This window comes from Papaver somniferum, chromosome 4 (assembly GCF_003573695.1).
Source record: "Papaver somniferum cultivar HN1 chromosome 4, ASM357369v1, whole genome shotgun sequence".
Classification (NCBI taxonomy): Eukaryota; Viridiplantae; Streptophyta; class Magnoliopsida; order Ranunculales; family Papaveraceae; genus Papaver; species Papaver somniferum.
This window is the reverse complement of record NC_039361.1, coordinates 10,036,829-10,048,590: the sequence shown is the minus strand read 5'-3', so window position 1 is coordinate 10,048,590 and position 11,762 is coordinate 10,036,829. Positions and strand designations below refer to the sequence as shown.

Sequence of the window (11,762 nt, the reverse complement as noted above, 5' to 3'; positions counted from 1 at the left end):
CCTCATAAGTCATCCAACTCCTCCAAAACACTTCCATGCACAACCAAAACACACACAACACCGTGTACAGGTCGTGTTCACTCCGTGTAGCTCTGTTTTGAGCTCGAGAATCAAATCGATATTTCCAGCCAATTCCGATCAAATTCGACACCCAAACTATCTTCCTTAGGCTAAATCACATCTTTCTACCAAAATTCAGCCATTGAATCGACCTACCACTACTTCATTTCTTTGATCGAAAATTCTCCTGTGTGTGAACATTTTTCCCGCCAATTTTGAGAATTTGAATTGTTGAAGAAGGTGCCCCTTATCCTGGACTGGGGTGCGAATAGCAGATGCCTTGGGGGTGACCTGGGGGTGCCCCTTAGTAATTAGGTTACCCCTTATCCAAACTTGGGAGTCCGAATAACACGTGCCCTCCGGGTGCCAAAATCAACTTTTCGAGCCGAATTTTCTTAAAATATTTATTTCCAAAAAATACCTACAAATACATAAAATAACAAAATTAGTACAAAATCGAGTGCCAACAATATATAGTATTGAGATCAAATTAGACACAAAAATGTGTCTATCAACACACCGCTGCCTTGTTAGAAAGGTCCCAGCCAAAGAGTCATTCACCTCTCAAACCCTGATAATAAAGTTCTGACGAGTTTCTTTCATAAGATTTCCCCCCAAGAAACTAAAGTAGCAACCAAAACCTCGCCAAGTTTCTTCCAATATCTAGAAATCTTGTTCACCAGCGCCTCTGAGTAACCAAATGGTGCGAATCGCATAAAGGGCAGGGCACTTTATCGCCACACGAAGAAGAAACAGGGTGGCAAGCCGAAACTTTAGCTGATGGAAAATGACGGGGTTTAGAGAGACAAAATCGCAATCGCAGCCTACTTTCTATCATATAAACAGGTCAACAGAACAACGATGCCATCACCCGAAATCCGACACAACAAAACAACAATGAAGAGAGAATTGTATACCAAGAAGGTGTTGTGCATATGACTGATACTGAAACTATAAAAGATGAAGATTAGGTCACACAAGGAAGAGGTGAGAACCCTGTGATGAGGACAATTTAACCATCCAACAATTGAGAGAGCGTCTCGCACAAGACAGGTGGATCGAAAGAGAACTGAGGCAAGGACTCGAGCGAAGTAGAGCAAGAGACGCAAAGTTGGCAGTAGAACGTGCAAACTTGGCGAGACAAAATGCCTTGTTAACGGTTAAATTAAAATATGCAAGCACGAACTTATATCGGGGAAACAGAAACTCAGACAAGTAGGAGTTCATCAAGGAGAAGGAGAGGACACCATAACGAGGAGAGAGAAGTACAAAACAACCATGTTGAGTACGAACGAGAAGTACGCGAAAGAGAAAATGCACGCGATTGAGAAGAAAGGTAGCAAGAAAGAAGAGAAAGGTGAAGGAATCGAGAAATGAGAGAAAACCCAGAACGAGAAGAAGTAGGAAATTAGGCGAAGTGTAATTACGCGATAATAAGGAAGAAGCGCGAAGAACAATCACACGGTAGGTATGACGCGACATTCATCAAGAGAGATGCGAAGGAACAACGCGACATACAGAAACAACTCCCTAAAGCCTGATGAATAAAACAAACTGAAACAAGATCAGCTAACAAAGATTTTGCACGTGGAGTTCGGTCGTCTTCTACTGATGTATTTACCTATATAAGGATTCAAATGATAAACAGAGAAAAAGGCAGGTTGAGAGAAAATTCAGTCAAGTAAGAGACATAAAAAACCATTTCTATAAAAGAAAAGAGCCATTAGAGCTTAGTCCTCACTTCATTTTCTCCATTGTCGTATACCAAATGTCTTTGTGATCATTGTAAGAACATCATAATTCAATACGAAGCACTTGAGAAGATCATATTAGTGTCAAAGTGGTGTATAATATCATTAATGTTTAAGTGGATTTCTATGACTTAGACTTTGTGTTATTATCATCCTACGGGTGTAGCGGTGGGATTCATCGCAACTACACTTATCGTCGTTGTATTCATCATCACCATGTGAATGCAATAGAGCCATTCGAATGAATTACTCATTCGGATATATAAAGAATACGGTAAAGGAGCCGATCAAAAAACATAACGGTAGTCGGTATTTAGGGGCAAAAAAAAATAAATTTTTTAATATACTACCTCCGTCCCGCATTAGATGACCTATACCATAAATAAGTGGAGTAATAGATTAGAATTACTATAAGAAATATGTAAAATTTGATAGCCATATTTATGTTCATTAGATAGGTGTTTTAAAATGCTTTCCAATGGTACAAAGTTTACGAAAATCCGTTGTATAGTTTGAGAGATAAATCGTTTCTAAATTTACTAGTAAATTTTAACTAGGTCATCTAATGTGAGACGGAGGTAGTACATAATAAATAGTCTTGGCCAATCAAAGACTTCCCTGTCAACCGATGATAGCCCATGTACCATCCGTTAAAAAATAGTACTTATAAGTTACAACATGATTTCAGTTCGCAACGGAAATTCAAGAAAAAACACCCATGTCGTTTAAATTTCCTGATCAATTCCTCCTTGACATGTTATACACAGGCCTTTTTGGGTGAGAGTTTAACGTGAAAACCATCCTTGACGGATAAACCAGGACATCGAACTGCTTGTCCACCTTTGACTTTTAACCAACTGACAACATTTTGCAGACGTAAATTTATTCAGTCTCACAATTTACTCAGAGTCGCACTAAAGACAGTGATGATGGAAATATAAGTAATACCTGAATTTGGTGACCAGAACATGAAAAAATACGGACATCAAAACCTTAGTGAACTCAGTGCCAGCACAGTTCCTCTTACCTCCCCCAAACGGAATGAAACTTTTTCCCACAATATTTGAACCAATGTCCTGTAGTTTAAACAACACCGATGGAACCAAATTATCAAAAGGTAAAATAAGGTGTTTATTTTGATTTACTTAAAGAAACCATTTGTGAGTTAGTGATTTGATTCATCTCACAGTACTTACATTCCATCTCCATGGATTAAAAGAGAGAGGGTCCTTGAATTTGTCTGGGTTCATGTGTATTGCCGTTTGAACAACCATGATTATCCAGCCTTTGGGAATTACATATCCTACAAGAAAAAAACATCAAACTCTTTGTGACGGCCGGTCAAAAGAAGCATTTTTATTCTTAAGACGGGGCAGAAAAGAGGAGATGTATGTACCATTTATATGTACATCTTTACTGGCCTTTCTCACTATCCCTGGTATGCCATTTGTCATCCTAAGTGTTTCGTTGATAACCTGTATATTTTATATTTTACAGTTGAGTTGATCGGTGACATTATAAATTTGTATATACATGTAAGCGGTTTAATCATCTGTACCTGAGACGTAAAAGTCATCGACTTGTATTCTTGCCATGTAAGTTGAGAATTAGGATTTTCTCTTCTAGAAATAATAGCTTGTTGCTCATCCTGGAAGATGAAGAGAAAGGGTAAACGATAATGGTAGACGTACGAATTTTCACATCAGCTAGGCCATGTTAAAAAAAAAAAAATCTGATGAGGGGCAGTACAAACCAGTAATTGATTCACCACCAGAGGTGATTGCTGGTCTGTTAGAAACATCATAGCAACACTAAGAGCAGTAGAAATTGTTTCAAAGCTAGCGAAGACAAGCGCAGTCATTACAACTGCAGCGAATTCGTCACTCAAGAACTTCTCCTTCTCTATGTCATCTATGAGTTGATCAAGAAAATCCCCTCTATGTTCGGCGCTAGAATTTTGTCTCTCATGTAGGATGTCCTTCATTAGTTCCAACACTTTCTTTTGGTTCTGATTAAACACACACGCAGAAAGTAATGCAGCATTAGATTATTGCATTATGAAGACTATAGCTATCTGTTTGCAATTAACGCTGTACGTACCTTCATACATCGATGGAATGTAGTACCAGGTATGTTGAGAGGAATGTTGATAATACCTTTTATGAATTCAGACAACATCTTAACCAAATTATTTGTAGATTTAGTAGAGTCATAACCTAATTGTTCCTTCAATACGAACTCAATAATCATCTGTTGATGAAATCAACAAAACAATCAACAACAAAAAAGCAATACAAAATTTCAGAAACCAACAATCACTAAGGCTTTATGCAGAATGCAGTATACACATACGTACAGTGGCAGTGCACTCTTTTATTTCGACCGAAGGTTGAGTCGACCAAGAATGTAAAGCTTGGTAGGCCATCACTTCTAATTTTGGAAGCAACTTGTCTTTCAGGCTTTCGGTGCCGACGTGATTGAGAAGTAGATTTTTGAGAGACTTGTGGATGTAAGCCGTTGCTGTTGTATTTATTAGAGACTCTCCTAGAAAGTTATCAAATGAGTCCATGTACCACAGATGAACCGACTTTCCTTCTTCCATGAATATATAATTGCTGATCTCCGGGTCTGTAGTTATAACCATCTTTTTGCCTGCCAAACTAGTTTTAAACAATGTTCCATACCTACGAAATGCCAAATTGCATTAGATAGTACATCGGTCGGCGACTAGCTGTTATAATCGTATAATTCCATAAACTAGCTAACTGTGATATTACCTGGAGACTCTCGTTTTTATAAATAGTGGTGTATCCAAGGAGTAACTTGGGATTAAGAACTGAATCGTCTCGCCGATGAGAGGGAACCCCATTGAACCTGGTGGAAGTTTTCCGTTTTTGCACTTTGGATTCGTCCATCTGTAAGCATAATGTGTAAAACTGATTGTTCCCAGAGCTATCAAAAATAGTACAATAACAGGCCACATGTTGAGGATTCCGGGACGGAAAACTGAACAAGCTTCTGCTACCCTCAAACGAGAAGCAGGAAGGAGTTATGTTGCGTTTTTCAACCCAAAGCTGGACTTTTGAAATTAAAAAATGTCAATCTTCCTAGAATCTTAGAAAAATTTAAACAAGTTGAAGTAGGTAGTGCCTCTTGAAATTAGAAAATGTCAATCTTCTTAGAATCTTAGAAAAATTTAAACAAGTTGAAGTGGTTAATGCCTCTTCAAAATTGAAAAGTTACTTCCTGTAAGCAAACCTTGGGAACATTTCTTTTAAATTAAAAATAGTATTAATTTGCTTATCGTGCCGTGCAATCGGTGAATGTAAAAGCTCTATGGTAGGTGGCATTACATTTTCCAATACGTGGGTAATTTGTTTTCCATTGAAGTACTAACAACTTGTTTGTTTGCAGCTGACTCGGCGTCTGAATCTGAGTCAACCCCTGACTCGGACCGAGTCAGCAGTCAGACCGTTTGTTTTCCATTTTGAGTCAGATCTGATTCGACCTCTGACTCAGACATAACCCCTGACTCGGACTCATTTGAGTCAGGTAACAAAATACCCCTGACTCATGGGACCAAACCACTGACTCACTTATTTCCGAGTCAGATGAGTCAGATCTGACTCAAAACAAACATATCGACTCAGATTCAGATGAGTCAGGTGATTTCACTCAGATCCAGATGATTCAGATCCAGACGACTCAGATGAGTCAGGAGTAAACAAACATGGTGTAAATCAAGTTGAGATCTATTATGCCGTTCTGAATGGCGCATCACATTCTCCCACCGCTGTCATGGCCGTCGAAATCAATTAAGCCTGACAATGTCATATTTTTATCATGCTGTTATGACGCATCATATTGAGTAGGCCCATACTTACATCTTGTTCATTTGAATTTTACTTCCGATCTGAATTAGACTTCGCATCTAACTTGGACCTATCAGATGTCAGAGCATTTGTTTTCTTATTTTTCTGATGTCAGTTTCGGAGTCTGATTTGATTTATAAATCTGACTCGAAGTTATTTGAGTCAGATATCATTTTGTAGATGATTTATTGAGCACATATCCGTCTGAAATCAAAAATATTCTATAACTTTGCCATTTTACAATTTTTGAGTCAAATGTAATGAGTCATATTCAGATGAGCAAGATACTGACGAGTCACATGAGTGAAAAAAAAACTGTTAATGACTTTGTTATAGGGAGGACGATTTCGGATCCAGTGGTCCATGTCAACGCGAGAGTTGATATGTATCAAGCCAGCGTGGTGGTTGAGATATACTATATATTACGCCGCTCTGAATGGCGCATCACATTCTCCCACCGTCATGGCCGTTGAAAATAAGTCCGACAATGTCAGATTTCTATTAAGCCGTTCTGAATAATATGCTAAACAGGAACTCAAGAAGTCAATGTAAATAAACAACTAAAATGTTGCAGTAACCGTGACCAATTAGGAAAAGGTCCAAAATAAGAATGCTTATCAGAAATGATGCCCACTTCCTCTATGGCAAGCATTTTTGAAAGGCAATGATCAATAAGGGCAGAAGTAAGAGGTTGCAGGAATCTCGTACGAATGAAGTATCGATATTATTCTGAGGCTGTTGATGCATAAGTAGAAGCTATGGGTGATCGTCGGAAAAAAGATGAAGTAGTGCCATTCTACATGTTATTCTCATTTGCAGACAGATATGATGTATTCATGATGTTTATGGGGACAATTTCTTCAATGGGAAGTGGCATTGGTATGCCGATCTTGATGCTCTTGGTTGGTCAATACATTGATGCCTTCGGAACCTCTGACTCTTCTACTATTATTAAGGTAAATTTGTCGACCGCCATTTTTAGATTTTGGTTACTAGTAAAGAAAACATCACAGTCCTCTCTGCTAATGGGATGAACTAGGTTGAGACTTTTATGGACAAACTATTTATAGACAGCTTATTCACAAACTATCTTTGTAGATCACGTTGAAAGGTGTGTACTTAGGCATTGGGGTAGGGCTGGCTACATTTATACGTAAGTGAGTAATAATTTTTCTTCTTCTGTTTTTGTCAATTTGGTTGGGATGGTGAGAATTGAAAATTTTGTTCAATTTTGTCATGATTTTGCTTCACATATTGTAGAAATGTCTTGCTGGATTATAAGTGGAGAAAGACAAGCAAGACGAATGAGGGTTTCATATCTAGAGAAGGTACTCAAACAAGACATTACATTCTTCGACATGGAAACAACTGGGGAGATCATTGGAAGCTTAACTGACGACACTGTACTTATTCATGATGCCATTGGTGACAAGGTAATATTCTATCAATTGGATGAATTCTTCTTCGTGATAGGCTAGTGTACTTCTGCCTCGCTCTATTAAATATATAGTTGCACGGTAATGTTAAATATGAGTAACTTGTTTAGTAATGGATCTGTACGTTAGATTTTGCCTGTTGTATTGTGGGATGAAAATTTTGTCCAAATTGTTTGTAAATCAGGTTGGAAAGTTCATACAAATCTTCTCGACTTTCGTTACTTCATATGCAATTGCATTTACAAAAGGCTGGCTCCTTTCCCTTTTGGTATTGTCATGCATTCCTCCCCTTGCAATTACTGGTGTCTTCATGTCCAAATACATATCAAGACTTTCGCTTCAAGGACAATCAGCAAATGCTGAGGCTTCAGAAATTGTGGAACAAACAGTGGGAGCAATACGTACCGTAGCATCTTTTACAGGGGAAGAGGAAGCAAAAGAAAAATATGACAAAGTACTAAAAAAAACGCATGTCTTCATGACAAGACAAGCATTTGCTTCTGGCTTAGGGATGGGCATTGCGCTTTCAATCTTATACAGTTTTGATGGACTTGCAATGTGGTATGGCTCTAAGTTGATCATTGAGAAAGGCTTCAATGGGGGGAATATCATCAACATTATATTTTGTCTAATAATTGGTGGAATGTAAGTATAACCTTAATTTCAAAAATAACTGTTGCACTATTTTCCGGGTTTTATTGTCCTCACCCATTGTCATTTTCACTTTGACATATAGGGCCCTGGGTCAAGCATTTCCTTGCTTGAATGCATTTGCAGCCGGGAAAACGGCAAGTTACAAGATGTTTCAAGTAATTGAAAGAAAGCCTCTGATAGGTATCGCAGAAACAAAAGGAATTATACTAGAAAACATCGAGGGTGAAGTAAGACTGGATGGAATCTGCTTCAGTTATCCAACAAGACCCGAAGTTCAAGTGTTGTCCGGTTTTTCATCATATGTCCCAAGTGGAACAACCTCAGCTTTGGTCGGAAAGAGTGGAAGTGGAAAATCTACCGTTATCAATATTGTAGAGAGGTTCTATGATCCACAAGCTGGTAACGTACTTATAGACGGTATTAACTTGAAGGAATTACAGCTTAAGTGGGTTAGGCAGAATGTTATTGGACTAGTAAGCCAAGAACCAACATTGTTTGCAACTACGATAAGAGAAAACATGATCTACGGAAAGGAAAATGCAACTGATGAAGAAATTAAGCAAGCAGTCAAGCTTGCAAATGCTGCGGCTTTTGTTGACAAACTTCCTATGGTAATAATGTTTATACTCTTTTCTCGCAAAGATAAGTTTACTTTTGAACAATGAATGGCCTATAAATTCTTGTCCCAATCTTTATCTAGTTATATAAAAAAAATTGTATTATTGGTAGGGACTTGAGACAATAATAAGTGGGATTCAGCTCTCCGGTGGGCAAAAACAGAGGATTGCGATTGCAAGAGCCATTTTAAAGAACCCAAAGATCCTACTTCTAGACGAAGCCACAAGCGCATTAGATGTTAAATCGGAGAAACTGGTGAAAGATGCTTTAGAATGCGTTATGCTTAATAGAACAACCATAATTGTCGCCCATCGTTGACTACCATCAGATATGCCAAAACCATATCTGTGGTACATCAAGGAAAAATTGTGGAACAAGGTAAGTTTGAAGGTCAGCAGCAGATCATATCGATTCATGTATCAATTTTTCCATGAAAATCCTCATTTTGATTGGTACATGCACCTTCTTTGGTTTAGGTAATCATGAGGATTTGATCTTGAAACCCGATGGAGCCTACTCTCAGCTTATACATATACAAGAAGATGCTAATGAAGTTGAATGTATGCTACCTTCAGACGACTGTATTTATGATGACGATACATCTATAAGAAGGTTTCCGAACATGAGTGCAATCAGTTCCGCACCTGTCCAAGAAATGCATGTATTAGAAGATGGGAACAATGATGAAAGAACTGGCCAAAAAGATCAACTACTTCGACGTGTTTCATTTAAGCAATTAGCCTATCTGAACAAGCCAGAACTTGTGATCTTACTGTTGGGATCAATTGCCTCGGTTATTAAAGGTCTAATGCCACCAACTCTCGGATTCTTGTTCTCCAAGATATTCGAAACTTTTTATGAACCACCAGAAGAGCTTCGAAGAGATACAATTTTTTGGTCTTTTATGTTTCTAGCACTGGGTTGTATTGGTTTCACCTTTATACCAATGCAACAGTACTTGATAGGATTTGCAGGAGGTAAACTAGTCCAACGAATCCGATCCATGTGCTTTGAAAAAATAGTCCAACAAGTTTATTATATGTTATATCTGGAATACCTCTAGTCTCATTTTCCGTGTCATTTGCAGCGGAGCAATTGAAACATGGTTATCAACTGATGCTTTGAAGGTTCAGAACCTTGTAGGAGACTCATTGGCTCTATGGGTTCATAACTTAATAACAATTATAGCAGCAGTTAGCATAGCGTTTATATCTAATTGGCAATTAACACTAGTAATTGTTGCAATATTACCATTATTAGCTTCGGAAGGATACTTACGTATGAAGCTTATACAAAGCTCAAACGGTGATGGCACGGTAAGTCATGGACAACGTGCTTAAACTGTAGCAGTACCCACCATAAAATCAATCATTTTCTATACGTGTATATATGTAGGTGAAGTATGAAGAAGCAAATCAAGTTGCATATGGTGCTGCGTGAGGAATTCGAACAGTTGCATCATTTAACGCAGAAGATAAAGTTCTTCATCTGTACAAGGATAAATGCACAAAATTTGATGGAACAAGGATTTCAACGGGGATATAAAAGTGGCATTTCCCTTGGTTTTGCTATTTTCATAATCTTTGCAGGTGGTTCTCTTTGTTTTTATGTCGGAGCACGTCTTGTGAAAGATGGGAAAGCAACTTTCGAGCAAGTTTTCAGGGTACTTTCATGCATTTTCAACTTTTGAGATTCCAAAGGAAAAAGATTTTACTATAGCTTGATTAGTCTCTGATGAATGATTATTCTTTTTCTTTTCTTGGCGCAGATAATTTTTGTTTTGCTTGTTTCAGTTCTGGAAAATGCAGAAACTAATGCATTGGCTCCAGATTTCAGCAAAGCTAGGACTTCTGCTGCTTCTATTTTCAAAATTTTGTATAGCGAACCAATGATTGATTCAAGCAGTAACATGGGTATGACACTTGACTATGTGAGAGGTGATATTGATTTTGATAACGTCAACTTTAGATACCCGACACGTCCAAATGTACAAATCTTCACAGGTTTATGCCTGAACCTCCCAGCGGGCAAGGTACGCAATATCGTTCATTAAGGTGCACAAATACACCGTACTGAAATTCTTCTAACTATTACTAACTAAATATTGATCATTCTAAATGTTTTTCAGACTGTTGCTCTTGTTGGAGAGAGTGGCTGTGGTAAATCAACGGTAATCAACCTACTACAAAGGTTTTACGATATTGAGTTGGGGAGTATACTGTTAGATGGAGTGAAAATCCAAGAATTTCAAATTAAATGGTTGCGGCAACAAATGGGAGTAGTAAGTCAAGAACCTATACTCTTTAATGACACAATCAAAGCAAACGTTGGTTACGGTAAACCAGGAATAATATCTGAAGACGTGATTATTGCAGACACAAAAACATCCAATGCGCACAAGTTCATATCAGCATTACCAAATGGATACGATACTTTAGTTGGGGAGAGAGGGATTCAATTATCAGGAGGCCAAAAACAACGCATTGCCATTGCTAGAGCGATACTGAAAAATCCTAAGATCCTTTTACTCGATGAGGCAACAAGTGCATTAGACGCAGAATCAGAACATATAGTACAAGAAGCGTTTGAAAGAGTAATGCAAAATAGAACAACTATTGTCGTTGCTCACCGTCTTTCTAGCATTAAAGGGGCTGATATAATTGCAGTAGTGAAAAATGGTATGATCGCTGAGAAAGGAAAACATGATGTGCTTATGAAAATAGAAAATGGTGTATATGCATCAACGCTCGACTTGAGTACTTCTTCAACGACAACAAATCAATTACAACAACAAAAGAAATAGCCAGCAACTGTAAATTGGCTTATTTTTCTTTTTTTATTTTGCAAGTGTCTAATACCTATAAAGCTTAGAGTCACAACAGAGGTACGAAATAAGGGTTCATACTTATCCAAAGAGATATTTTGTAAAAGAAACATATGTTTAATATCTAATTAGGGTTTGGGTCGTGAAACATGTAATTGATGCACTAGGGTTGTCTGTCAGGAGTGTTTTTTTTTTCGGTTTAAGAAGTGTTCTTTTCAAAATACTCATATTTAGGAAATTGAATTGCTAGTGTGCGCATAGTAACGATCACAGGTTTATTGTATGCTTCCGATATGTGATTCTCAAAGGCGGGATAATTATTTGAGGATCCTATCTCTTGGTAAGGTTTGCAAGAGCAAGTGTTCGTGCATTGGACACTATACATACACTGCAATTGTTGTCTAGGTGAAATAAAAAGCGGGTCTCTTCACTCTCTCTCCGTGAATCGGTCTGAGTTACGCTTTGCAACTCGACGATCAACTCAGGAAATTTTCGCCCTTAATGTGAATCATCTACTTCTGCATGTCCAATTTCAAGTCTCAAATTA

The 11,762-nt window shown here is 37.9% G+C and overlaps 1 protein-coding gene and 1 pseudogene across 2 annotated transcripts; one reads left to right on the top strand and one right to left on the bottom strand.

Annotated features, from left to right (window-relative positions):
- Window positions 1–426: 426 nt before the first annotated feature.
- Window positions 427–4,811, bottom strand: LOC113273518 (cytochrome P450 87A3-like). 2 transcript variants are annotated; one of them, XM_026523213.1, is made up of 9 exons: window positions 4,589–4,811; window positions 4,168–4,495; window positions 3,912–4,061; window positions 3,565–3,819; window positions 3,370–3,459; window positions 3,208–3,286; window positions 3,008–3,114; window positions 2,839–2,887; window positions 427–481 (listed from the first exon to the last, which is right to left on the bottom strand). In XM_026523213.1, exons 1-9 carry the CDS (start codon window positions 4,792–4,794, stop codon window positions 465–467), a joined length of 1,281 nt encoding a protein of 426 aa, XP_026378998.1. In that variant the 5' UTR covers window positions 4,795–4,811; the 3' UTR covers window positions 427–464. The 2 variants fall into 2 exon arrangements, with proteins under 2 accessions (XP_026378998.1, XP_026378997.1); XM_026523212.1 differs by lacking the exon at window positions 427–481 and adding an exon at window positions 2,355–2,668 and having other exon boundaries at window positions 2,760–2,887.
- Window positions 4,812–6,338: 1,527 nt separating this feature from the next.
- LOC113271981 lies at window positions 6,339–11,194 on the top strand (annotated as a pseudogene).
- Window positions 11,195–11,762: the final 568 nt, after the last annotated feature.

Excerpts from the sequence above, each read along its gene's own strand:
- LOC113273518 (XM_026523212.1), bottom strand. The coding sequence starts at position 4,794 with ATGTGGCCTGTTATTGTACTATTTTTGATAGCTCTGGGAACAATCAGT. Across the intron at positions 4,062-4,167 it reads TAAAAGAGTGCACTGCCACT|ATGATTATTGAGTTCGTATT; the intron begins GTACGTATGTGT and ends TTTCATCAACAG. Across the intron at positions 3,115-3,207 it reads TAAAGATGTACATATAAATG|GATATGTAATTCCCAAAGGC; the intron begins GTACATACATCT and ends TTTTTCTTGTAG.